The sequence below is a fragment of the Globicephala melas genome, chromosome 13 (genome assembly GCF_963455315.2).
Source record: "Globicephala melas chromosome 13, mGloMel1.2, whole genome shotgun sequence".
In the NCBI taxonomy this organism is placed as follows: Eukaryota; Metazoa; Chordata; class Mammalia; order Artiodactyla; family Delphinidae; genus Globicephala; species Globicephala melas.
In genome coordinates, this window is record NC_083326.1 from 78,021,440 (window position 1) to 78,048,731 (window position 27,292).

Consider the following 27,292-nt stretch of genomic DNA (forward strand, 5'->3'; position numbering starts at 1 on the left):
TCTCACTGTTGTGGCTTCTCCCGTTGCGGAGCACAGGCTCCAGACGCGCAGGCTCAGCGGCCGTGGCTCACGGGCCCAGCCACTCCGCGGCATGTGGGATCTTCCCGGACCGGGGCACGAACCCGCGTCCCCTGCATCGGCAGGCGGACTCTCAGCCACTGTGCCACCAGGGAAGCCCCAGAGTGTGTCTTTTTACTAAAGCAAAAGGTTTGGGAAACCAGGTCTCAGGAAGAACAGTTGGAAGGAATGAGGACCAGGGAGAGATTGGTCACTGTCCTTGGCTATTGGCAGCTCTCTCATTTGGAAGAACTGACTCTGTTTTGGGTGTCACTGGGGAGTGCAATTTAGGATCAAAATGAAGTGCTAGGAACATTTGCTTTGGTTATAAGGAATAGGAAGATAATTTCTAACCATCAGGACCTCAAAACACAGACGGGGCTGTTTTACAGGTTAATAAACCTCCCGTCATCCCAGAGGAATTTAAACAGAGACTGAGCAGGCATTTCTCAGGACAGCAGAGAAGAATTACCCACAGGGAGATGTCAGCACTAAGTGATTTCTGACTAAGATGCACATTACAATGAACACTAGTAGTCTGAAAAGGGCGTGGTCTCTATTAAAAAGTCCTCAAAAAACCTTTCTCTTTCCCCTTTCCACAAGGATCGTCACCATTTACTTTTTTCATCCCTGCAGGTTGGAGCTTGGCAAAGGGAAAGCAGGAAACCAAGATGCTGGTGGCAAGGGGGTCTCGAGGACCCTTAGAATGGTAATAGGAAGCCAGTCCTTGGAGTCCTCCTTCCTTGTTGTGGGTGGTATCTGGGGCACAGGTGGGGAACCCCAAGGGGCCAAGGTGTTCCTACCTGGATTTAGGACTCTGAAGGTTTTGACGGCTGAGGAGTCGAGCGGCTGAGACCCGCTTTTTGTGGACACTGGATAGACCTGGGGGGAGAAGAACAACGGTCTTCCTGTGATGGAGTTAAACAGCTGTCAGTAAAAGGTCTCCAGCTTCTCCTGACCCTCTCTTCACCGGGAGGACTGAACTAAGGGAGACCAAAGCAGTGAAGCCCACCTTCGCTAAGGACCTTTCGGACGTGAGAACTCCTGTCCTCCTTTCCCCCCGCTGTCAGGAACGTCTCCCCAGGTGCGTGGTGGGAGGTACCTTGTGTGAGTTCTGGAGCTTCGGCCACGTAGGTGAGGCGGAACTTGTTCCTCTTCCAACTGCGGTCATTGCTGATGAGGGAGTTGTTTGCCTTCTCAATGTTGACGTCATCTCCCACGCAGAACACATCACAGGCTGCCTGTGGCACACACGGGGCTTTCAGTGACCTCTTTCAGCCAGCAGCGTGCCTCCCAACAGCTCCAAGTCATAGCATGTATCCATCCATCCATCCGTCCACCCATCAACCCATCCACCGACTCATCCACCCACCCTCCTCCTCCCTCCATTCCTTCCTTCCTTCCGTTCATCCTCCTATCCATCCATCCCTCCACCCATTCACCCATCCACCCATCCACCCACTCATCTACCCACCCTCCCTCCCTCCCTCCATTCCTCCCTTCCATCCATTCATCCACCTATCCATCCATCCATCCATCCTCCTTTCCTCCCTTCCTTCCTTTCTCCCTTCCTCCTTTCCTTCCCTCCCTCCTTCCATCCATCCATCCATCCTTCTATTCATCCACCCATCCATCCATTCCTCCATCCATCTACCCATCCTCCCTCCATCCTCTCTTCCTCCCTTCCTTCCCTCCATCCGTCCATCCTTCTCTCCATCCATTTATCCACTCGTCAACCAATCCACCCTTTTTGAGTGCCTTTGATGGGCTGGACATACCACATTTACTATTGACTTTGGGACCTAACCTCTATTTAATATGTCACTCTCTTATGTCATTTATTTCTAAAACCAACTTTTGCAGAGGCTTAACATTAAACAAGAAAGTAAAAACCTTAGAAATTTCCTATCTTCCTCTAAAGATTTAAAAATTATAGTGAAGGCAGAATATATTACATGTTTGGATACCTGCGTATAAAGTTTTTCTCTTTCTTTTTTTGCCAAGTTCATAAGTTCCCCAACTTTACTGATTCTAAGAATTACTGTTCAGAATTCAGATTTTTGGAGGTTAAAAACCATGGATAATTCCAAAGGTTTTCAAAGGTAGGTTTTTTTAATACCATTGTTGGGCCTCATGTTGATTTTAAAATAATCCAAATGTCCATTTGCTGATGAGTGGAGAAATAAAATATGGTATATCTATAAAATGGAATATTATTTTGGCTGTAAAAAGGAATGAAGTCCTGATATATGCTATAATGTGGATGTACCAGGAAAGCATTAAGCTAAGTGAAAGAAGTCAGTTATAACAGACCACGTGTTATGATTCCATTCATATCAAGTGTCCAGAATAGGCAATTTCATAGAGACACAAAGTAGATTTAGTGGTTGGTAGGGCTGGGAGCTGGCTGGGAGGATGAGGGATGCGATAGCTTAAAGGGTATGATAGCTTATAACAGGCCCTGCATCTGGGATGCCCAATGTCGCCCGATTGAAGTCAAGAACAACACAATTATCTCCAGGTATAAACAGAGCCAAGTTATCTTGGTTCTCTTTGCCTAGGAAGAAACGCTGGCACAAGTTTATCAACACAGCCTCCTCACTCACATATCCTTATAGCTCAGGGGCCTCAGTTTCCCCTTTTGCTCCTTTGTGAGGATGAAAAGTGTCAACTGACTGGCAGAAGGTTGCACAGTCCCCTTTCTTCTGGGGCTGCTGATAACAAGACATTCCAGGGCCAAAGAAGGAGCAGGTAAAGGTGGGTCCACATTCATTGCTTTTTTGTTTTCCCCAGGATGGCCAATTGCACCACGCCCCACATGCACATGGAGACCATTGCTCGTTTATTCTCGACCTCATATCTAGAATAACGCTCTCCAATAGGATGTCCTATCGTGATGGAAACATTCTAATTGTCTCATATGGTAACCACTAGCCACTAGTGGCTGTTGAGCACATGAAATGTGGCCTGTGCAGCCGAGGAGTGGAATTTTAAATTCTACTTAATGTACATCCAGTTGTATATATGTTATTTACAAGGTTGTACAATCACCACCACTATCCAGTTTCAGAACATTTCCCTCAACCCAGAAGAAACCCTGTACCCGTTAGCAGCCACACCCATTCTCCACTCCCGCCACCAAACCCCTGGCAACCACGAATCTACTTTCTGTCTCTATGGATTTGCCTATGCTGGACATTTCATGTAAATGGAATCATACAGTAAGTGTCCCTTGTGTCTGGGGTCTTTCCCTTAGCGCGTGTTTTCAAGGTTCATCCTTGTAGCGTGCATCAGCACTCCATTCCTTGTTATGTCCAAATAATATTCCATTGTACGGACACACAACATTTAATGTATCCATTCATCATATTTAATGTTACTTAGTCTACATTGAAATTTAAATGATCACTTGTTGCTAGTGGCTACCGTATAGGTCATTGAAGATTTAGCGCAAGAGGAATAAGATTGTCGAAGCAGACAAACGAGTGAGATCCGAGATCCAGCCTGAGGCATGGCCCCCTGGTTTGGTTAACCAACACTATGGTTTTTTGTTTACTTGTCTACCAAATGTGAGTGAGGGATGGATTCCTCCCAGCCCTGAAATTCCAAGACTATAATTTTTTATAGACCAACTCTTTACCCTTAATGCAGGAGGTTGGATTCTGGTTGGAAATTGTGTATCTTAGGACCACCCAAACTCATCTGAATTGTTTGAAGCTGTCTCCTGGTTGGATACGTGAGGGAAGTACCAAGGATTTTCTCAAGTTTCTTCTATCTCTGATGGTTTAGGTACTCTGTCCTTGGGGGTCACTGGGGACATGATTTCTCCCCCTGGGTCTCTGAGATCTGGGTAGATGGTTACCTTGAAGACCTTCTTGGCCCAGGTCCTGAAAGCCTCTTCCTGCCCACAGAGCTCATCCCCCTCCCTCATCTTCAGGATCCTCTCCCCACCCAGCTCTTCCAGGAGGGTGTCCACGGCGTGTCCAAAGGCGCAGAAGTGAGGGTACGCCCGCGAGCCAAGGCCAAACACGGAGAACCTGCCAAAAAGACAACAGAAGTTCCAGGCTAGGGGACTAGGGCGGCGTTGTGGGGGGGTGTCTGGGGTTATGGACTGTTATGTCCCCCCAAATTCATATGTTGAAGCACTCTCTCTCAATGTGACTATATTTGCAGATGGGGCCTTCAAGGAGGTAACTGAGGTCAAATGAGGTCATAAGGGTGGGGCCCTAATCCAATAGGACTGGTGTCCTTTAAGAAGAGGGAGAGGCACCAGAGAGCTCTCTCTTTTTCTCTCCCCCCACCACACGCTCACAGAGGAAAGGCCATGTGAGGACACAGCAAGAAGGTGGCTGTCTGCAAGCCAGGAAGAGATGGCTCACCAGAAACCAATCCTACTGGTACCTTGATCTTGGACTTTTAGCCTCCAGAACTGTGAGAAAATAAATTTCTACTGTTGAAGTCCCCCAGTGCATGGTATTTTGTTATGGCTGCCCAAGCAGACAAAGACCTCTGGTATCTCCAGAAGGATGGTGTTTAGCCCGTGATGGTCAGACTACCCCAAGCCCATCTGGGGAAGGCCGTCTTTAAGCCTGGGAGCCCCCAGCCCTGCTCTCCCTTCCTTCTGGTCTCTGTTAGGTATTACTGTCCTCAGGAGAAAAGTCCCAGTTGGTCCTAAGGAGGATGAGTTGGGGACAGTGGTGACCCAGAACAATTGGCTGTTTCTTGTGTGTCCACTTCTAAGCTGGACTAATTGGGGAAATGAGTCTACATTAGAGGAAGACTTGACTCTACACATGATACAATCAGGTTAGTTTTAAGTACAAAGAGAATGAAAACCCTAGCATCGCAGTTCTAGGGGACCTGTGTTAACGGGGAGATCAGGACTTGTCATTAACTCATCCAGTGTTGGTGTGTAAACAGGTTCTTCTAAAAGGGATTGAAAGGTTTATAAACGTGCTGGCTCCACCCCTTGCAATATCTGTGAAATCGATTTGCTTCACAAAATCTCTTGGCATAGATACCACCAAGAAAGTGTCGGTGTTTGAATCAATGGGCGTCAAGTTAATGAGATTTTTCTGAAGTCTGGGCAGTGGAGGGCTGTGTCCCAGGTGGCCCCTCAGTCCTGCAGAGACTTGATGTCACATTTCCAGGACTTGGTCCTGGCTGTGGGTCTTGACCTCACTGGGACTGGATGGACAGGTTTATAAGTGGGATACGAACAACACCCCAACCTGCTTCTTTCCCATGTTGGAGGGTTCCGTGGTGACTGCCAGTTCAGACAAGCCTACTCCTTACAGGGTCTGGCTCTGCTCTCGAATCTCTTTTTTAGAATGATGGAGCCAGGGTGGTGAAAGATTGCGATGGAGGATGAGGGAAGGAGGTGGGGCAAGTTGGGAAGGGACCCTCTGTTATTGGAGAATGAATTTGAGTTGGGGTCCAGGAGTCTCAGAAGTGAAGTGAAGGTTAACATAGGTTAATATCTACTCCTTTTAAATCTACATTTATGCTTTTCATCTCATTCTCCTCTCCTCTCCTGCCCTTATTTCCCCGGGGTTCCAGAACCTTTCCAAGGGAAGGATGTGGGATTAGGTAGCATGTTTCCCCAGCAGTCCTTCACCCACAATCCTCCTTTAGCTGGATTCCTCACCTTTTCCCCGCAGGGCAGTGGCCTGACAGGTGGAAGGAGCAGGTGGCCAGGAGAGGACTGGTTAAAGGATGCAGAAAGCAGCACTTCTGCCTCCCAGCCATCCCTTAGCCTAACACAGATTTGGAAACTCTTCGCGCTAGTCATGCCTTGCTAGTCAACCATGCAACTATTGGTTGTTCCCCGAACCTCCAATAGTTACTACGTTCGAGACATCCGCCATACTTGACTACCACCCATACTATTATTTACTTAGTAGTGTTGTTTACTTTGCTTTTAATTTGCACTCACTGGCTATTCAAACCCACTGGTGTTCACTAAGAGTTGGTCTGGGTGATTCACTCATTAACAAGCTTCCTGATGCACCTGAAGGCCTGTGTCACAGCCACTTCCTAGGTTCACATTTCATCACAGTCTTCATCTCATGGTTTCAAAATTCCTATTTTAAGCTTCCAAAACAGAAGTTGGCAAACTTATTATACATGGGGCCAGACAGTAAATATTTTCAGGCTTGTAGGACAAGAAGGAAAATCAAAGCTATTATGTAGATACCCATATGACAAAAAAGAAAATATATTCCTGCATGATTTTGGACAAAATTAAAAATACAATAATAATAGTTGCTGGGTACAATTTTTTTTTTTTTTTTGCAGTACGCGGGCCTCTCACTGTTGTGGCCTCTCCCGTTGTGGAGCACAGGCTCCGGATGCGCAGGCTCAGCGGCCATGGGTCACGGGCCTAGCCGCTCCGCGGCATATGGGATCTTCCCAGACCGGGGTACGAACCCGCGTCCCCTGAATCGGCAGGCGGACTCTCAACCACTGCGCCACCAGGGAAGCCCAGGGTACAATTTTTTAGTTATATATGTCTACTAATGAGAAGAATGGAATTCTCTTTTGGGGGGATAGCATTTTGCTTAATTGGGGTTCAAAGGTAATGTTTTCTATCATCAAATAAATTGTAATTGTTCTTCTGTAAAAACCAGTCTGAGCTCATGGTCTGTACAAAAGCATACAGTGGCCAGGCTGAATTTGGCCCATGGGCTGTAGTTTGCCCACCCCTGCTCTAAGCCATGATAGATTTAGTAAGGGAAAAATAGGTCTGACCGACAAACCATGGATGTTTCAACGTCAAGCTAAAGAAAATGAACTGATGTCGAAACCCATCAGTTCAAGGGTGAAACAAGGGTGAACCCTAATGTAAACTATGGGCCCTGGGTGACAATGGTGTGTCAGTGTAGCTTCATCAGTTGTGTAAATGCACCACCGTGGTGGGGGATGCTGATGGTAGAGGAGGCCCCGGGTTCGATCCCTGGTCAGGGAGCTAAGATCCCGAAAGCCGCGTGACTCAGCAAAAAAAAAAAAAAAAAAAAAAAATAGGGTACTGATGAAAACAATACTTGAATATCTAGGAACCCTGTGATCTCTATCGTCTGCTAAGCACTGTCCTGAGTCAGTGTGGAGAAGGTTCAGTTGGTGAAGGTCTAAGAGATTCGTGGCCGGGCCTGAACAACACTGCTTACATCAAGCCTCATCTTGACCAATGTCTGTCAAACCAAGGGCTTGACATCCAGTTTTCTTTCTTTCCAAATACCCATTAAATCATATTCACAACCATTGAAATATAAAACCTCTGTCCATGTACCATCTAAAACGCTCTCATGGGACGTGACTATGCTTTAGGGTGACACGGGGTCAGGACAGTATTTTTTTGAATCTGACTGCACATTGGAGGCAATTAGGGAGATTTAAAAAAAGAGAAAAAGCAATGCTTGGGTCCAATTTTAGACCAACTACATCAGAATCTCTGGAAGTGGGGCGTGGTTATCTGTATACTGCAAACACCTCCAGGTGATTTTGATGAGCACCCAAGGGTGGGAACCACTGGGTCATGGTAATGTGTCCCCAGAAGAGAGGAGAATGAGATGAAAAGCATGAATGTAGATTTAAAAGGAGTAGATATTAACCTATGTTAACTTTCACTTGAACTCTGAGACTCCTGGACACCAACGCAAGTTCATTCTCCAGTAACAGCACTTACTAAGGGAGCTCGCTGAGTGACGTGCGGGGCACTAACATCCTTCAGCACAAATGATGTGAAATTTGTGTGATGGGGTGAAACTTGGGTGACAGGGGCTCTGAAGTAGTGTGATAGGAAGAGGTCACAGGAGGGGTCCAGGCAGTATGCTTTAACGGGGGCAGGATGTCCCCAAAGAGCCAGAGTGCAGCTGGTTATTCAAGGGATAAACAAGACATGGAAGGGAGACCCCCCCCGGCCTCCAAGAAAGAGCCCACTTTGTAACTCAGTCCAGCTCCACGAGAGCCTTCGTCGTCCCTGACACCCTGGGCCCCTCGCTCACCTCACATTCGCCAGGGGTCCCGCGCTCTCAAAGTTGTCTCTGAGGTCCGGCCCATCGCCCGATGATTTGCGGGAGTCGGAGTAGGAGGAAACACTGTTGAAACGAACCTTGTAGCTCCTGCCAAGATGAAAGAGAGTCTGTGAGCTCTGGCTTGGAGCCCCCTCCTGGGGTCAACACCCGACGGCTCTCCAAATCACCAGTCCTGGTTCTAGGGCCTTCCTTTGGGTCTTGAGTGAGACCATAACACACCTATGGCTTTGTCTGGAATGTATCAACTCACCCTTGCCTGCCAAAAATGACACCTAGACATCATTGGATGCTACCTGTTGGTGGTTGCCAAGGGGAGGGGGTGGGGGGAGGGATGGAGTGGGAGGTTGGGGGGAGCAGATGTAAGCTTTTATATACGGAATTGATAAACCACAAGGTCCTACTGTATCAGCACAGAGAACTATATTCCATATCCTATGATAAACCATAATGGAAAAGAATATGAAAAATAATGTATATATATGTATAACTGAATCACTTTGCTGTACAGCAGAAATTAACACAACATTGTAAATCAACTATACTTCGATAAAAAAAAATTAAAACTGAACAAAAAAGAGAAAAGTTTCGGACCACACTTGAAAGAAAGAACAGTCCATGCCTTAGCCCATCAGACCACGTTTCCTTGCTTCCCCAATTTTAATGAGTACAGGAATCATTCTGAGGTCTTGTTAAGCAGCACATCCCAATTCAGTAGGTCCAGGGTAGGGCCTCAGATTCTGCATTTCTAACAGGAGATGCTGCTGGTCTCCTCTCCTCACACTGAGTAGCCAAGAACTACACTCGTGCTGTCTACTACAGTAGCCATTGGCTGTGTGTGGCTATTTAAAGTTAAATTCACTCAGATTCAATACAATGAACCATTCTGTTCCCCACGTGCTCTAGCCTCGTGTCAAGTTCTCAACGGCCATGAGTGGCTAGTGGCTGCCGTACAGGATGGTACAGATACAGAACATTTATATGCCTGTAGAAAGGTTTATTGGATGGTGCAGGACTACCCCATTCAACATTCTCTTTCTTTTTAAAAATTTTTTTCCATTTTTAAAAATTGAAGTATAGCTGATGTACGATATTAAGTTACAGGTGTGTGATATAGTGATTCACCATTTTTAAATGTTATATACTCATTTTTTAATTATTATAAAATATTGACCATATTCCCTGTGTTGTACAATATAACATTGTAGCTTATTTCATACACAATAGTTTGTACCTCTTAATCCCCTATCCCTATCTTGCACCTCCCCCTTCCCTCTCCCCACTGGTAACCATCACAACATTCTCTTTCAATAAAGTTTTGGTCTTTAGACATTTCAAGGGTCTCTCACATTTCACATTTCAAGTAAACCGAAAAATGTTCAGCACTGACACAGCCTGAAAAGAGAATGGATTTCTTATGAAGTTGTTTCAAAGGGGAAGAAGGGTGTCATTGGGACCTCAGCACCAGAGGCTCAGGAGCCTCAAGATTTAAAAAAAAAAACAACCATGAATGGTTTTCCAGTTTTCCTTTAAAAGTGGTAAGTCTTGTTCTCGGATAAGGCAAAGACCAAACCTAACCAAACCAAACCAAAAATGTCTCCAAGAGCAACAAAACAAAATAAACCCCCAAACTAAAAAACCCCACAAAACTCTCAAATCAAAACCCCAAACACGAAAGCTCAACACACAGATCTGAGTGCAAAAGACAAAAAAAGAAATTGCACGTTCTGGCAGCAGGGTTCCTAAGCTGGATGTTCTTCAAAGTTTTCGCTCCAGCATCAGGAAAGTTCTAAATATATGTAAGTGTATTTGCTGCCCTAAAAATAGTCTCACATTGAGTCACTTCTCCAAATAAGTCCTGTAACATATCAGGGGGTGGCTGTGTTGTTAGTGTGGGAAGGATGGTTGACGGTTGTGGGGTAAAAATAACAGCACTTGTGTTTGTATGAGGCTTGAGGTTTTTCCAAATGCTTTCCTCTTTGTTATTATCCTTCGATCCTTGCAACAGCTCCCAGAGGTGGTTGGGGCAGAGGTAGTTTCTCCCCATTTGGCAGATGAGAAAGACGAGGCCCAGAGAGGTCAAGCAGCTTGCCCAAGGTTACTCAGCGTGTTAGTGTCACGGCCTGGGTTAGAACTCAGGTCTCCTTGAGACCTGGGTGTGGCCTCGGATGCTGCAGCATTGGGCATGCACACAAGCGCTCACACCACTTATGCACACACGTGAACGCAAGGCATACACGTGCACACATTCGTGTGCACGCACACGCATAGGCGAGTGCGCGCACACACATGTTCTACCTGCGCTGGCTGTCACGGGCTGCAGCCAGACCGTGGACTTCTGTGTCACCTCGGGGGAGGGGAGGCCCTTTACGGGGAAATAAACGCAAGGGTTTCGGGTACCTAGAGGGGAGAATGGATGGTGCCCTACCCCTCCCTGAAGGAGGGGTGAGGGGGACCTACCGGAGGCCACCAGGATAGGGTGGGAAGGAGAGAGGCAGGGAGAGGGAGGACTAAGATGTTGGCCTTGAGCACAGAAGGAAGGCTGACCACCAGGGACTCAGCTGTCCCCTGGATATGGAATGTAGGCAAGTTTGGCAACGTGCGCTTGGCTGAAAGAAAACCAAGAGGGATGCTGTGCAGAACACAGCCTCTAACCACCAGCCAGCCATGGCATCCAATGCTCAACTTAAGACCTGTTCCGTGGTGGAGGAAACACTGAGATGCTCTCACAGAAAGGCAGCTCTGTATGCACATGCCTTATGTCCTCTACTTCGGGGGGATTTAAGGGTTTTTCAAGGGTAATTTTGGTTACGGGTGTTTGTCACCTTATGAAATATCTTTAGAACCGAACCCCATGTTAGATGCCGTTCTACCAGGAACATCTTTTGACCTCAGGCATTTTTCACCTTATGAGATATCCTTTTTTTTTTTTTGCCTGCACTGTGTAGCTTGTGGGATCCTATAGTTCCTAACCAGGAATTGAACCCAGGCCCTCAGCAGTGAAAGCGCCAAGTCCTAACCACTAGACAGCCAGGGAATTCTCGAGCTATCTTTTGAGGTCAGCCTCCACGTTAGTGGATGCAACTCCATCAGATGGAAAAGTTCTAGGGAAACAAACTCACTGATTCTGAATGTACGTTTCCAAAGGGCGGCCATGGTAAGAACTGGTATTTACACAGTGCACAACTTTTCATAGGACGCTGACATCTGTTTTCTAATTTGATTCTTACAGATTAGAAAATTCATGCAGGTGGAATAAACCCAGGGTGATGGAAAAAGAAACTGAGGCACAGGGCTGTGAAGTGACCAAAGACCAAATAATCCGCCCCAGAGGACGATAGACGCCCATCGGCTAAAATCAGTCACAAATGAACTTCAGGTCACAAAACTACCCAGAACTCAGATGTGAGCCCCAGATGCCAAAAGACAATTTTCAGTTACCCTCACGGGGTGTCATGTGACACTGACGGGTCTTTCACTTACTTCCGTTCCTCGTGCACAGAGTTGGGGTGCCTCATTTCCATCAAGGCACAGCCAAATTTCTGGAGGCCGAAAGAGACAAGCAAAACGTGAGGCAGGCGTGATTAAACCTGGAACGGTGTTGGGGAGAGGCTCTGGGGACCTAACCGGCAAACGGGGAGCCTGATGTCCGGGGGCCAGGGCGTCAGGGGCTCAGGCTGGGCAGCAGTGCTGCATGTGGAAGAGGGCTGTTTATAAAGGGCTGCAGGTGTGGACTCCCCTCACCTCCCCCCAGCACACAAATCCCCTTTGTGGCTTTCTACAAAAATACTGTCCCTGCTTCTTTCATCTGGAGCAGGGGACACCAAGCTCTTGATCGCAGCATCCATTCCAAAGAGGGAGCTCACTCAGGGGACAGCGTTTTCACTAGGGATCGGCTAGTCAGTGGACACCCATAGACTGAAGACTTGGAATTGTCCAATCTTGGCAGAACTTGGACCCAAACTGAGGTCACTGGCTTTGAGGCTTTGGAGGATTTGCTACTGAATAGCAGGTGTAACCGATGCCCCTCTTTTCTGCTGATGGAAACACGTGCCAGAACAGGTAGAAGCTCATCTCACCTCCCCATTCTCAGGGGGGTCTCCATTTCCAAAGGTGCTGGTAACCACCAGGGCCAGAGTTTCATGCTCCAGGTGTACAATGTCATATTCTTCCATGGACATCACCTACGTGGCAGAATGAGGGGTGGGGAGAGGAAGGAAGAAGGTGATGAGAAGAGAGAAGGGGTAGGAGAGAACAAAGTGATGGGGGAAGAGAAGAGAGAGAGGAAGAAGATGAGTCATCTTGAGCCATCTCCTCTGGAAGGAGATCCAAAGGTTCTGGGTGCCACTATTTCCATGGGCTCAAGTGGGTAGAACTAATAGCTTGTTGGCAGTGTGGGACCTTTCTGTGGTCACCTGTGGCCTGAAGGACTACAGAGAGTCTGGGGCAATGGGTTGGCTGTCAGTAAAGACAGATCTTTTTTTTTTTTTTTTTTTTTTTTTTTTTTGCGGTACGCGGGCCTCTCACTGTTGTGGCCTCTCCCGTTGCAGAGCACAGGCTCCGGACGCGCAGGCTCAGCGGCCACGGCTCACGGGCCCGGCAGCTCCGCGGCATGTGGAATCCTCCCGGACCGGGGCACGAACCCACGTCCCCTGCATCGGCAGGCGGACTCTCAACCACTGCACCACCAGGGAAGTCCCCGTAAATACAGATCTTGATTAAGACTCCTGGGCTTCTTACAACCAAAGGATGCTGGAATCTTCTTGATCACATTTAGGCTGGGAACGACCCAGCTGGATTTGACCAATTGTCTGCTCCGCTTCCTTTCTAATCCTCCGTACAGCAGTGTGGAGGACCTGGGCCAAACAGGTCTGAGATCCCCGCCTCAGGGAAAGATTGTTTTGCCCTATATCTTAGCATTACTTGAGCAACATTTCTCAAAGTAGGTTCTAGGGAAGGCTAGTCTCCTGAGATGCTCTTTAAAAGTAAGTGATCCGGGCTTCCCTGGTGGCGCAGTGGTTGGGAGTCCGCCTGCTGATGCAGGGGATGCGGGTTCGTGCCCCGGTCCGGGAGGATCCCACGTGCCGCGGAGCGGCGGGGTCCATGGGCCATGGCTGCTGAGCCTGCGCGTCCGGAGCGTGTGCTCCGCGACGGGAGAGGCCACAGCGGTGAGAGCCCCACGTACTGCAAAAAAAGAAAAAAGAAAAAGTAAGTGATCCATAAGCAAAGATCTTCGGGAAACATTTATATTCTCTTCTCTCCTCTTCTGGGAATGATAACACGTACGTGCAGATTAAAGGCTCTGAGAATTCCTGCAGCAAAGAAACCCACTGAATTGTATTAAAGGCAGAGCTTCCCAAACTGACTCCAGAATTGTCTTTCATAAACTTTCTAGTATTTTGCTCTTGGGATGGGGGTTATGATTCCCGGACTCCTGGAGGGTTCCCAGGGAGAGGAGCATCAGAGTCCGCTGAAATATATGCAAATGTGCGTGAGTGAGTTGATGGGCACCTTCAGATGTGCTATCACCCATTCTCAAAGGATTCTTCTTTGCTGAATTCCTTCTCTCCCCTCCCCAACTTTACCATGAAGGGTCAGAGAGCTGGCACTGCCCCCTACCCACCTTGGCGTCAAAGGCATGTTTGAAGATCTCACACAGGGTTTTGGCATAAGCCCGCGATTTGCCCGTCTCTGTGGCGTACAGGATGGTAGCTTTGACCCTCTTGGCCATGGCTTGTCCCATCAGCTTGGCTGAGAACTTGACGGCTCTGGAGGGGAGAGGATGGAGAGAAAAATGGGAAATGCAGAAAGGAGGGAGGATGCCACACTGGGACTTTTGGGCAAGAACCATGATCCATGAACTTTCTCTCCTAATCTTTGATGCCTTCAGGGATACTCAAAGTGCAAGTTTAGGTGCCATATTGATCCCTTTCTTAAGTCACTCCAGACCAACTGGTCATGAGCTAACATGGTTAGTTTTATTAGTTTGTTACTTGATTAATTGATCCCGGTCTTGAGAACCTTGGTTTGCCAAGCACTGCCCCAAAAGATGAGGAGTCATTCCTTCACTCACTTGTTCATTCATCAAGTGTTTGTTGAGTGCCTAGCTATGTGCCAGGTATTGTTATAGGAATGGAAACAGAGAAATGGCTGTCATGGGGCTTACGTTCGTGTGTGTGTGAGCGCGTGCGTGTGTGTGTGTGTGTGTGAGAGAGAGAGAGAGAGAGGGACAGAGGGGGAGAGGGTGGGGGGAGGGAGAGAGAGAGAGAGAGAGAGAGAGAACGGATCACTAATAAATCAGCAGGTATTGAGCTAGAAGGGATTTTAGAGGTTCATAAATCCACAAAGGAAGGACCAAGTCTGGTTGAAGCAGCCATGCACATCCAGGGTCTTGCAGAGGCTGAAACTCACCAGGCACTAAATATGTATCTATCAAAAGAAGGAATGGATTTTAAACATACTGCTACCACCAAAGCCCTGGGGAGTTTAAATGTCAAGTCGAGGCTCTTTCTAGTTAAATGGAGAATTCAGAACCAGAGTTTCTTCCTTCCCATCTATGAATGCCTGGGTTCACCTTCCGAGCAAGCATCCCTGTTCTAACTAGGAATCTCTGAGTAGACAAATTGCTAGTTACCCCCACCTGGGGATTATCGGTGATAAATTCATCATTTTTTAGAATCAGGGAAACCACCCACACTGCGGAGCTAAAGGGGGAGAAACAGAAGAGAATAAAAGGTGCCTGGAGGGTTCCCTTTGAATGATCGGATTGTAAAAAAGCATCTATAATTAACTCCCATTGTTTCTACCCCGAACTTAACAGCACAATTAATTCTTTAGATTTTTCCCTCCCTCAGAAACAGTTTGAACTGAACTGAAGCCAAAGGCTGCTGTTCCTGAGAATTTGTGATGCTCTTGTTAGGGAAAGAATGGCTGCTGATGCATTCTCGCCTGGCCGCAGATAAAGTTAGGTGGAAGAAGAAAGGGGAGGGAGGGAGAGAAGGGAGAGATCCTGTGGACCATATTAGTGGAGCCAGGATCCAGGTTTCAGTCCCTGCAAGATCTGCCAGTCACCTGTTGAGAGCTGGACCCAAGGGGCTGAGGAAAGTGACTAAGCAGCTCGGTGCATACTAGCCCCTCTGCCAAAAAGTGAGCTCGAAATAGAGGGTCTCTGCTGAGTGGATCAGGGAGTTCTCTATCTTTAGACAGAAAGCTGGCATCCCCATTAAACCATCTGTGAACCCCACCCCACTTGTCAGTCGGTCCCCTGGCTGACCACGAGTTCTTCAGGACAATTACTCTTCAAAAGCCTTGGTCCCTAACCCGCTTCCCTCCCTCCTTTTCTCAGTGAAGTCTTATTCATTTCATTCTTCAGCTCAATTGTCATCTCCTGCGGGAAGCCCCTTTTGACCTCCCAAACTGGCTGACGTCTATTTTATGGCCCCATGAATCGTTCCTTGGTGGTAGCTGTGAGCTTCATGAGGGCGGGACCACATTATCTGGCTCATCATGGCATCTCTGGAGCCCAGTACAGTGCCGGGCACCGAGTAGGCACTTAGTATCCATTTGTTGGCTGAATGAGTGAATGAGCGAGTGAAATGAGACCCAGCCCTGGGCGAGAGGCCTCTAGGCAGCGGTGGGCTGGAGCCAGCTTGTCCTAGCTCCTCCCGACTCTGGCTTCAGTGACTTCCTGTTGAGAGCTTGAAATTGGCCACAGTGGGAGTATTTACACCACGGAAATGGGCAAAGGTTACAAATCTATTATCATTATTATGGCCAACTTTACTAATTGGAGAGCTGGTTTATCAACACAACTCTGTCTCCAGGACAAGAATTTAGGAAAGTGGGGGGAGGAAAGTGAGGTTGGGAAAGAGTAGAGTCATGGTGATGTTTGCATCCCAGACTCGGAGGCACGAGGGGGTTGGAGAAAATGGAGAAATCATGTCACACAAGAGGGCAGGGGTGCAAGCATGTTTCCAGCCTTCTTTGCTGGGGCTCTCTGAATGCGGGGGCACATCCATCCCCCACCCCCACCTACTTTAGGAGACTTACTCTGCCAGCTTCTTGAAGCCAATGGCTCGCCGCTTTGTGGGGGTCCCGTTGGTACCTTTCCAGATGTGGGTGTTCCAAGGGTCAGGCTGGGAAGAGAGGACTATGGTCACTGCAGTGAGGGACCCTGGCTCCTCTTGGGAGTTGCTCAGGGCTCCCTGGGGGCTTGTGGCTGTCCAGCTACGTCCAACCCTTAGCCCTTGAAGGGAACGATTCTGTCAGTGGTGACCCCAGGGGTCCTGGCACAGAGTGGCTGGTCCAGCCTCCCTGCACTGTCCGGCTAGACCTTCCCGCTCATCCCTCAGAATCCCTCTCAAACACTCTCCTCGTGACCCCGGACTACTCATTTCATCTCCATTCGCCTTTCAGCTTGAGCTGTGCTGGTCAACATGGGGGCCACACTTGAGCATCCGAAATGCAAGTCTGAGTTGAGACGTGCTCTAATCATAACACACACACCGGATATTGAAGACTTAGCACGAAAGAGGTGGGGAGGGGCAGGACCTGGTATTCGAAGGAGGGGGTGAGTCGGTAGTTGAGCATCTCTTGGTGGAAGACGGGGGTGATGCTGCCAGACATGGGGGGCACGATCCACACCCAGTCAGCGGGGCAGCCTCCCCGGCAGTGGTATTCATTCTCCATGTGCTTAATGAAGGACTCGGTGGCAGAGTGGTGGTCAACGATGGTCACTTTGTCACTCTGTGGGAGGAGAGGGGACAAGGAGTCAGGAGGAAAGAGCAGCTGGGGTATTTTGGGACTCCCCTGCCCATAGAGCAGTGTTTCCCAAAGGCTGGTCCTGGAGATGATTCTAGGCAGGTGATCCTCTGCATTGTTCTTTCAATCCTGATTAGACCCAGGAGAAACACCTCTCTTGCCAATCTTCCTCTGTCCTTCCTCCTTCTCTCTCTCTTTTTTTTTTTTAATGAGAGCGGAAGCTCAGGCAACTAGAATCCAACAACTTTGTGTTGTTTCCCTGTGTGTATTTGTTTATATATTTATTTAAATTTACAATTCTCTTCTATTTATGGCAAATGGTACTGGCTCTCCATTTATGATGGTGACACAAAATCCTCTTAAAATAAACAATTTTAAGTAATAAGGATGAGTTTATTAAAATGAAAACAAGTCAATCACAGCAGAGCTGGGCGGACTGAATGTCTGCGTAACCCAGCTGCAGGGCCCGTTGTAGTCGGCTGGCTTGGATTCTCACCTTGCCCAGGCAGTGTCTTCCCTTTCTGCCCACAAAACTCTGTCCCTTTCCTGCACTTCTCTTTCCCAATCATTCATCTCACGCATACCTCTGCTGCCTCTGGCTCGCCAATCTTCGTACCAGTCCACCAAAGCCCTCCTTCATTTTCAACAGTTCCTAAAACTTCACGCCTCCAAGGTAGAGAGGGAAGGGAGGGGGCCTCCTTCTCCCTCATCCCATCTCAACTGGTCTCTTCCCTGGGATATACATTCCCCAGTATACCCAGTCTCCCTATTCCTGACATGGGGACCTATGGTTTATATTCATGTCTATACATGATTTGATATGTTCATTCTACTGCCTGTGGAGGCCTCCCATGTATGTCTATGAGGGTCTAGCTTCCCAAACCATCACCCTCAGAGGACAGAGCTGGTCTCTGCTACAGAGAGTGACCTCTATTCTGTGGGCCTCCTGGTTTGCCCAGGAGAATCCCAGATTATGTCTTTGTACTGTTACAATGATTAGTGGTGCCCCCCATTTGCTCTCAAAAGTGTCACGGTCTAGCCGATAATTTTTAAAGCTATCATACTGTATGTAATAGCATTTATCACGGAGCCACATGCATTGGGGGACCTATGCTTCTGATGATGATGATGAGTATCTGTTTCTGTTAGGTGAAAGGCTGAATGCCTAAGAAGTGGCAAGACACACATGATGCTTGCCATTTCTATTTTTTTTTTTTTGGCCGCGCCACGCATCCTGCAGGATTTTAGTTTCCCTACCAGGGATGGAACCCATGGCCCCTGCGGTGGAAGTGTGGGGTCTTAACCACTGGACCACCAGGGAAGTCCCAGATGTTTGTCATTTCAATTCTAAAAAATCATAAGCAGGGCTTCTCTGGTGGCGCAGTGGTTGAGAGTCCACCTGCCGATGCAGGGGACATGGGTTCGTGCCCCGGTCCGGGAGGATCCCGCGTGCCGCGGAGCGGCTGGGCCCGTGAGCCATGGCTGCTGAGCCTGCACATCCGGAGCCTGTGCTCCGCAACGGGAGAGGCCACAACAGTGAGAGGGCTGCGTACCACACACACAAAAAAATAAAAATAAAAAAATAAATCATAAGCAACAAGTCACAAAACCCCTATCTTTTTGCCTCTTTCTCAAATGGTCCCCACCCAAGATGCATCATGGGGAGAAAGGCGTGCATGATGGGAAGTACACCTCACTGGTAGGCAGATCCCTGCAAGGATGGTTCCTGGAAGCTGGGCTCTTGACCTTCTGCCCCGAGACTCTGAAAGGTTTTAGTTCCCCTTTGAGGCTTGGTAGCCAGGAGGTGTGCCCTGGCACTACCTGGAAGCTGTACAGCACTGCGATGTTGATCTCCACCAGCGCCTGGTCCTTCCACAGGGAGGATGTCTTCCTCATGTCCAAGTTCATCTTCTTGGCCACTTCCTGAAAGGGGAAGGAAACACAGACTCATAGGCTGGGGCACCTCTGGATTTCAGACTAAAGAGGGACAGGGCTAGTGTCACCAATGAAATTCTTAATTAATTCATCAACTCATATGCAGACTAATTCACTTACTCAAATTTTTTTTTTTTTATTGAGGACCCACTGGTAGTATCAAGAGACTAGAGGGACTTGGCTGGCCCTTTTATTATTGAGCTTACCTTCTAGTGGGGGAGAGAAATAGTTAATATTGTGATGAGTGCTAATTCCTAGGAAGAAAATAAGGTGAGGAAATGGGATAAAGAGGGATATGGGGGCAGGATGAATTGAACCAGGAGAGTCAGGGAAGGACCACTGCAGAGGTGGCATACAGGTGAGTCCCAAATGATGAGAAGAAGCAAGACATTTGTAAATCTTGGGAGGGAATGTTCTATGCAGAGAGAACAGCATATGCAAAGACCCTGGGGTGGGATCAGGCTTGCGCTGAGGTACAGAAAGAAGGTCAGTGTATTTGGAGGGTAGGGAGCCAGGGGGAGTTGGTGAGAGAGAGATGCAGGACTGGTTACGCTAGATGTGCTAAGGAGTGAGGATTTTATTCCAAATATGATGAGGAGGGTCTTTGGGGGACTTTAAGGAGAGATGTGGGTCTGGGAGTGACATGAGCTGCTTTCTAGTAGGAAAAGCTCTCCACCCATCCTGTTCCACCTCCAGAGTGGCTACTGCCTGGAATCTAGATCATGGGTATTTTGAGTTCATGGGGATGCCTGCCTACTCCACTTGACAGATGAGGAAACTGAGGCTCAGAGAGCTGCAGAGACTTGCTCACAGGCCACAGAGCCAGTTGGCCTCGGGGCTGGAGCCCAGGGAGATGCCTAACGCCCAAGACCTGGGAGCGGCTCCCCAGCCAGAAGATTCCTTTGGCAAAACTACTTGGAGAAAACAACTCCTGACATTTAGGTTACAGCTCCAGATAAGCTGATGTCAGGAGTAGGGAAGACCCAATAGCACATCCATTAATTAGAGCCTGGCTTCTCACTTCCTCTGTCAATTCTAGTCACTTGTGGGAACCTAGGTCTCATTACGGGGTTAGAATGTGACAATTTCTCAAGTTTGGGTAAATCGCTTCCCAGCCCCAGATGTCAACATTTGTACATAATGGCAGTTAGAACTGGAAGGCTGGGGTGGGAGCGTGTCTCATTTAAGTTACCCAGTGACTACTCTTTGCAATTGAAATGTAAGCAGGGATCACGAAAGCAGACATTAATTTACTCTTTTGAGGCTGAGGTGTTAGGGTCTGTTTGGGGTCTTTTAGCGATGATACAAACACAGAGAGTAAGAAATTCGCTGCTTTACACAAATACATATAAAACTTGAGTTATTTTATAAAAGAAGAGAGTGTGTACAGCCAGTCATGCTGCTATTGTTACTTCAAAGCATTATTTTGGTTAAAAGAATAGAAATTAGTTGCAAGAAAGTGCAAAAAAATATATATATGACTTGAAAAATTCCCAAATATTACTTGAGCCACAGTTCTGGAAATTGCCTGGAAATGTTTTTTCCTTTCCTGCCAGGAGTTTGTATAAATCACTGGCTTCCCAGTAGAATCTTCTGGGGAGCTTTGAAAATTACTGGTGCCCAGGCTCCACCCTGGAGCACTTTCATCCAAATTCTGGGGAGTGGGACCCCAGCATAATAAAACTCCCTAGGTTAATTCCAGTGTGTGGCGAGGCTGAGGACCCCTGGTTCTGTTTTCCAGGCCAGCACCCATGGAATTTTTAAAAATTGAGATAAAATTGACATATAACGTTATGTGTATTTCAGGTGTGAGAGATATTGGTTTGATACGTTTATATATTGCAATATGATTACTGCTGTCGGGTTAGTTAACACCTTCATCCAATCGCATAATTACCATTTCTTTTTTGTGGTGAGAACAATTAAGATCTAGTCTCTTAGCAACTCTGAAATTTATAACAGTATCACTGTTGAGCATAATCACTATACTGTGCATTAAATCTCCAGGAATTATTTATCTGCTAGCTGCAGGTTTGTACACGTCCACAACATCTTCCCCAGTTCTCCTGCCCCGCCTCCCCAGCCCCTGGTAATCACCACTCTACTCTCTGTTTTGGGGAGTTTGGCTTTTTTAGATTCCACATATACGTGAGATCACGTAGTATTTGTCTTTCTCTGTCTGACTTATCTCACTTAGCATAATGCCCTTAAGGTCCACCCAGGCGAACACCCATGGATTTTAACAGTATAAACCTAATGCTCGTTTCCGAGTTCGAATTTTGCCCTGTGCTTTATTTACTGTGTGACGTAGGCTCAGCATTTAACTTCTGTTTCTCAGCGTCCTCTTTTGAAACAAGGCCAATCACAGCAGACTGTGGTTCCAGACAACATTTGCTGACAAAACCACAGCAATCCTGACGCTTTCACCAAAGTGGAGCTCCAGGGAGCAGTCCGCCTCAGCACTCTTTTGTGGATCAGGATGACTCAGCCCTGGAGAGAATCAGAACCTCCACCCAGAAATGTACATGGTGGGGAATCACTGTCAAGCCTTGTGTTTTAAGAAAAGAGACCAAAAATGTCCCATGTTCATGGGTCGTTCTCAAAACCTTCTAACAAGGCTTGACACTGACAGGCAGTGCAGTAGAATGCGTATGAACTCGGATCATAAAGCCAGACTGCCGGGGCGGGGGCAGAAAAAAAAGCCAGACTGGGTTCACATCCCAGCTCTGCCACTCCCTAGCTGTATGATCTTGAGCCCGTCCTCATTTTAACGCTCCCAAAGGCCTCAGTCTCTTCATCTGTGAAAGGGGAATTATCACACCTGGAGGTTGTGGTAAGGATTAAATGAGCACCTAATACACGCAAAGTGCTTGGAGTGCTGCCGAGCACATAGTACACGTACTCTTCTCTTTTTTTGTAGTACACATACTCTTAATGCCACGGAAGCCTTCAGAAAGGCCAGGGGGATCCCCAGAATTGCAGATTCTGTTTTAACCTCTTCTAGTTTCCAAGTCCCAAAGCTCAGCTGTGGGAAAGGACAGCTGAGCCCATCCCCTTTGCCTTCTGCTTCTGCATCATGATGACCAAGAAGGGACTTCACCTCCAGGATGTTGTATCGGGAGCTGTCACAGTAGTCGCGGACGCCAATCTCTGTGCCCATGTACCAGCCGCTGAAGGGACAGGCGCTGAACTCCAGGCCGCCGATCTCCAGGAGCATGTTTGACACAGCGGGGAGGCCGTACCACTTCAGCCCAAGGTCCTTGAACCACTCCAACCTGCAGAGAGCAATACAGCCCAGCTCACCATGGGGCAGGAGCCTCATGGGAAGACACACAGGCGGGATATCCTTAGTCTGGGGATGCTGAAATGCCAGTGAGTGACTGGGACTTGCTATGCCAGAGTCTAATTCCTGGGCTCATGTGAGACCTGTGGGATCACAGCGTCCACAGCTGGGGCCTGAGAATATGCACTTTAACATGTTTCCCAGGTGATTTGGATGGACATCCAGGCCTGGGAACCATTGCCTTGGGCTGCTGTTTATCTCCTAAACCCACCCTGAAGGTGAATCCAGGAGAAAGTGAGCATTGCTGAGTTCCTTCTGACCTCAGGACCTTTGCACGGCAGTTCCTTCCTTCTCTTTTCCTTCTGTGCCTGTTCAGCTCTTACCCACCTTTCATTCTCAGCTAAAATGCTATTGACTCTGGGAAGCCTTCCCTTATGCCTGATCTGGGTTGGGTCAGGAAGCTTTATGCCTCTAGGTACCATAAAATTTATTTTGCAGCACTTTATTGGAATTAAGTGGTTATTTGGGTAACTGATCTCCTCCTTGAGACTGAAAGCACCATGGAGGCAGGGACCAAGTCACCTACAAAACCCAGCACAATGCCTGGCCCAGACTGGGAATAATGAATAGTATTGAATGAGTGAATGAACGAATGAAGGCCAAGTTTCACCAGGGAGACTGGGTAAGTTTACAGATATTGGGCAGTGTCAGGAGCTTCAGGACACTTGCTCCCTCTCCAGGGCCTGGACTAGGGTGAGGCAAGTAAGGCACTAGCCTTGGGTGCAAAATTTAAGGAGGCACCAACAAACCCAGGGATCAATATCAATATTATTAATTTATTTACACAATATTCCAAATTAATTCAAATTTTTTTTAAAAAATCAAAATTAATGCAAAAAAAATCCATGACAAACAAAATATCAAAACTTTAAATAGGGCTTCCCTGGTGGCGCAGTGGTTGGGAGTCCGCTTGCCAATGCAAGGGACATGGGTTCGTGCCCTGGTCTGGGAAGATCCCACATGCCGCGGAGCGGCTGGGCCCGTGAGCCATGGCTGCTGAGCCTGTGCGTCCATAGCCTGTGCTCTGCAACGGGAGAGGCCACAGCAGTGAGAGGCCCGCATATCGCAAAAAAAAAAACCCACAAAAATAAAAACTTTAAATAAAGACAAGCTCCCACCTTGCCCTAACTCGCCTCACTTGTTTCCCCCTAATTTCAGCCCTAACCTGGTCTTTGTTTAAAGTTTTGATATATTTAAAAAGTTAATTTTTATTTTAAAAAATATTACATTAAAATACTATTTATCTTGATGATTGATTTTTTTTTTTTTTTTGGTGCTTCCCCCATCAATTTTGCCCCTGAGGCCAGGGTCTTACTGTGGAGTTTCTTTACTCTCGAAAAGTGTAAATTCTATTTGTGCTGCTGGCCACAGCCCTCACAGCCCCATCCTGGACCCAAATTGCTTTTGACCTTGAGCTGCGTCAGGTCACATAGAGTTTTAAATGGCTCCCTCTATTTAAAATTTGTGCCCACAACGACACAGGAGGGGCTTCTGCTCTTTCAGCCCTTAGGGTTGGAAAAAGGGCAGGTCCAGGTTGATGGCTTAGGAGTGGGGTAAGGAGGGAGATGTTTTTTTTTTTAATTGAAGTATAGTTGATGTACAATATTATATAAGTTACAGGTGTACAATATAGTGATTCACAATTTTTAAAGGTTATATTCCATTTATAGTTATTATAAAATACTGGTTATCTTCCCTATGTTTTACTATATCTCCTTGAGGTTTATTTATTTTATACATAATAGTTTGTACCTCTTAATCCCCTACCCCTATATTGCCCCTCTCCCCTCCGGAAACCACTAGTTTATTCTCTATATCTGTGAGTCTGCTTCTTTTTTGTTATATTCACTAGTTTGTTGTATTTTTTAGAGTCTACATATAAGTGATATCATACAGTATTTGTCTTTCTCTATCTGACTTACAAGGAGGGAGATTTTGATTCAGAAAAGATGGTGGTCCCTAGGCTGGTGAAGGAGGAATTATTGATGTTGAGGGAGCCCACCTTGCCCTGGCCCGTGATGAGGGTAGGAACCAAGACCCCCTTTCAGCCTCTGTCTGGGCTGCAGAGAGAGCCGGGGGTGCAGGGTTGGGTAGAGAGGGGCACTGGGTAAATCCAACCACCCTCACCCACCCCATGCCAGTCCCTCTTACTTGGGGTGCCTGATGGGCACTTCCAGCACCAGCTCTGGAGGAATCTGGAAGAGCTCAGGGTCATTGCCGTTGGCCTGGAGCAGGAGTGGCAGGACATCGAAGCGGCTCCTTGGGGGTTTCCAGCCCTGCTGGATGCAGATCTGCAACCAGACCCGCCAGGTCAGGCCACCATGCCCCAGACCCTCCAGACACAACAGCAATGGGGGGAGGGGTAGAGGTCCCAGTGCAAGCCTGCCAGCAGCCCCCCTGGAGGCTCTGGGTCACGGCCACCTTCTTTATGAAGCTCTCCCTGCCATCATCACGTAACTAGTATAACTGTCTGTGGTCCCACGGGACAGAAAGCAAACGTGTCCTCCAGCCCCTCACTTGGTTATGTTTTCCAGGTCTTCCCTGCCAACTGGGAACTCCGGGAGCAAGGGCTTAACTGACTCTCGCATCTGTGGTGCCCTCGCACAGGGCTGGGCACGCCTACGCACTTGCTCCGGAAGTGTTTGCATCCGGTGCCTAAGACATGAAGAAAATCTACCAGATTTGATGAGGGCGGATGTCTCAGAATGACCACATAGAATGCATCTGTTAGAGCAGCTATCCTATCGAAATATAAAGCGAGCCACATAGTAATTTAAAATTTTCTAGCAGCCACATTTTAAAAATTAAAAAAAAAACAAACCCAGAGCAAAACCCAGTGAAAATAATTTAAGTAATATATCATTTACAAAAGTTTTATTTTCAATAATATTTAATTAAATTAAATAATTATGGGGCTTCCCTGGTGGCGCAGTGGTTGAGAGTCTGCCTGCTGATGCAGGGGACACGGGTTCGTGCCCCGGTCCGGGAAGATCCCACATGCCGCGGAGCGGCCGGGCCCGTGAGCCATGGCCGCTGAGCCTGCGCGTCCGGAGCCTGTGCTCCACAACGGGAGAGGCCACAGCAGTGAGAGGCCCGCGTACCGCAAAAAAAAAAAAAAAAAAAAAAATTAAATAATTATGAATTATAGCACGATATTAATTATAGTAATAGTAATTAATTATAGTAACAGTAATTTATTAATACTGTGCTAAAAGCATTACTATATCAAATATTCATATCATTATGTATTAATATATTATTATATATGGCATATATATAATATATATGGCATATATTAATAGTAATAATATTAATATATTAATAGTATATTTGACATTAAAATTAAATATGTAATTCATTTATTAATCCAATAAAATATAAAAATTTATAATATATAACCTAATTAAACACCAACCATTTAATAATAAATTATTAAAATTAATATATTTAAAGATGTTTAACATAAAATTAACTATACTTATTAATACAATAAATGTATTAATTTATTAACAAATAGAAATAGATTAGCCCGATATTATCCACAATATTATTTTTCAATAGGTAATCAAGATACAAATTACTAATGAGATCTTTTCCACTCTTTTTTTGTTCTCTGTCTCTGAGACCGTGTTATCTACACTGAGGGCATGTCTCAGTTTGGACTCGCCACATTTCAAGTGGTCACTAGCTACATGCAGCCAGTGGCTGCCGTACTGGGTGAGGGGTTTTGAAAGTTACGATTCTGTGGTTATGTTTGGGGTGACTCTTTCTGCTGAGTTAGTAGACAGAGGAAGCACAGAAGCGTGGGTTTAGAACATGTTGTGTCAGTGAGGTTTCGGGAGACAGAAGGAGAGGGAGAGGCCATGGTGTTTCTGTTCCGGCGGCCACAAGGACAAGGTCAGCCAAGTATACAGTTAGAGGTCAGCCAAGTGGAGCAGAGAGTCTGGCTGAGGCTAGAAGACACAGGTCTGACTCCTGGTCGCCCTGGTTATAGCCCCCTCCCCAGGATAATAATATTTTAGTAAGAAAAGCCACTTGCAAATGAAGTCAGCAGCCATGAGGGTGTGCGGTAGCCCTTGGTCTAAGCAGCTCCCTCGTGGGGTGGAGTTTGAGGGGGGTTTGAGGAAAGAACGAAGATAAAGCAGAATGGTGGCTGAGTGGGTGACAAATAAAGGAGGTACCAGGTCTGTGTGTGTGAGATATTCCAGGCGTGTGCTCTGCCTATTATGTCTCCTGTGGGCATAGCCGGTGGAAGCTTCCAGGCCTTACCTGTGCTATCTGTCCACATCACCACCTGGAAGGAGCCCTGGATGGGGAGAAGGTGGTATTCGTGTTCCTAGTGGCTTTTATGAACTGACTTGGGCTGCCAGCAACCGTGGTGATACTGGAGAGTCCAGTCTGTCCAGAGAGGGGTTGGGTAGGTAGAAATGTTGTACAAGGAAATGAATGAATGAATGAAGGGTATGAGTCTGACATATTACCCAACTCAGAAAAGATGATGCCAGACATGGCTTCCACATGTCAGTTCCTCTCCTCCCAGGGGAAGGCAGGAGATTGGAACTGTACTCCTAGCTTTTCTTCTGCTCCTTTAGTGGCCTTGGATAATGTGTTTGGCCTTGGCGAGACTCAGTCTACTCATCTGTGAAATGGGGCAACAGTTCCCATCATGAGGGTCGGGCAAGGTAATGGCCTGAAAATGACCAAATGACCAGCTGTAGCAGAACCAGCAAGACTGGAGGTAAACAGAGCAGGAGCTCTGGAGATGAGTAAGCTGTACCTCACCGACCACTCTCCCTACGATAATATTAAACTAAGAAAAGTCTGTGGATAAAGACAGTTTGGGAGGATGAGAGACCAGCTGGGGGAGGAGTGGGGGCACGCACCTCTGTGAGCTCCACGCTGGCTGGATCCCCCAGGATGGAGCCGTCAGGCTGCTTGTAGCCAGCATAGCGGATGAGCTGGGAGTTCCAGACTCGAAAGTCATGCTTGCCGTCGGTCCTCTGGGGAAATATGGTGATGGCAGATCTGTGGCGGAGAGAGGGGGACGTTTGGCACCAGGGCTGGGCTTGCACTTTGGGGACATACTGGAAAAAGTGTCGCCCAGGCCAATGAGTGCATAAGGCTCAGGGCCCACGGTGCAGCTGTTGGAAGGGGAGGGACCTTGCTC

At 47.4% G+C, this 27,292-nt stretch overlaps 1 protein-coding gene across 2 annotated transcripts in view; it reads right to left on the bottom strand.

The window, feature by feature from the left end:
* The window catches only part of NOS1 (nitric oxide synthase 1), a 113,006-nt gene that overhangs the window by 18,913 nt on the left and 66,801 nt on the right, over window positions 1-27,292 (bottom strand). The window contains exons 8-21 of one of the 2 annotated variants that reach the window (XM_060310405.1): window positions 27,009-27,150; window positions 24,277-24,416; window positions 21,883-22,057; window positions 18,669-18,770; window positions 16,638-16,832; window positions 16,137-16,222; window positions 13,711-13,855; window positions 12,167-12,271; window positions 11,571-11,629; window positions 10,386-10,487; window positions 8,061-8,177; window positions 3,920-4,094; window positions 1,160-1,298; window positions 861-939 (exon numbers count right to left, since the gene is read on the bottom strand). In XM_060310405.1, coding sequence (XP_060166388.1) covers window positions 861-939; window positions 1,160-1,298; window positions 3,920-4,094; window positions 8,061-8,177; window positions 10,386-10,487; window positions 11,571-11,629; window positions 12,167-12,271; window positions 13,711-13,855; window positions 16,137-16,222; window positions 16,638-16,832; window positions 18,669-18,770; window positions 21,883-22,057; window positions 24,277-24,416; window positions 27,009-27,150 — 1,761 coding nt within the window. The remainder of the gene's footprint in view (window positions 1-860; window positions 940-1,159; window positions 1,299-3,919; window positions 4,095-8,060; window positions 8,178-10,385; window positions 10,488-11,570; window positions 11,630-12,166; window positions 12,272-13,710; window positions 13,856-16,136; window positions 16,223-16,637; window positions 16,833-18,668; window positions 18,771-21,882; window positions 22,058-24,276; window positions 24,417-27,008; window positions 27,151-27,292) is intronic. The other variant, XM_030860411.2, reaches the window with a different exon arrangement.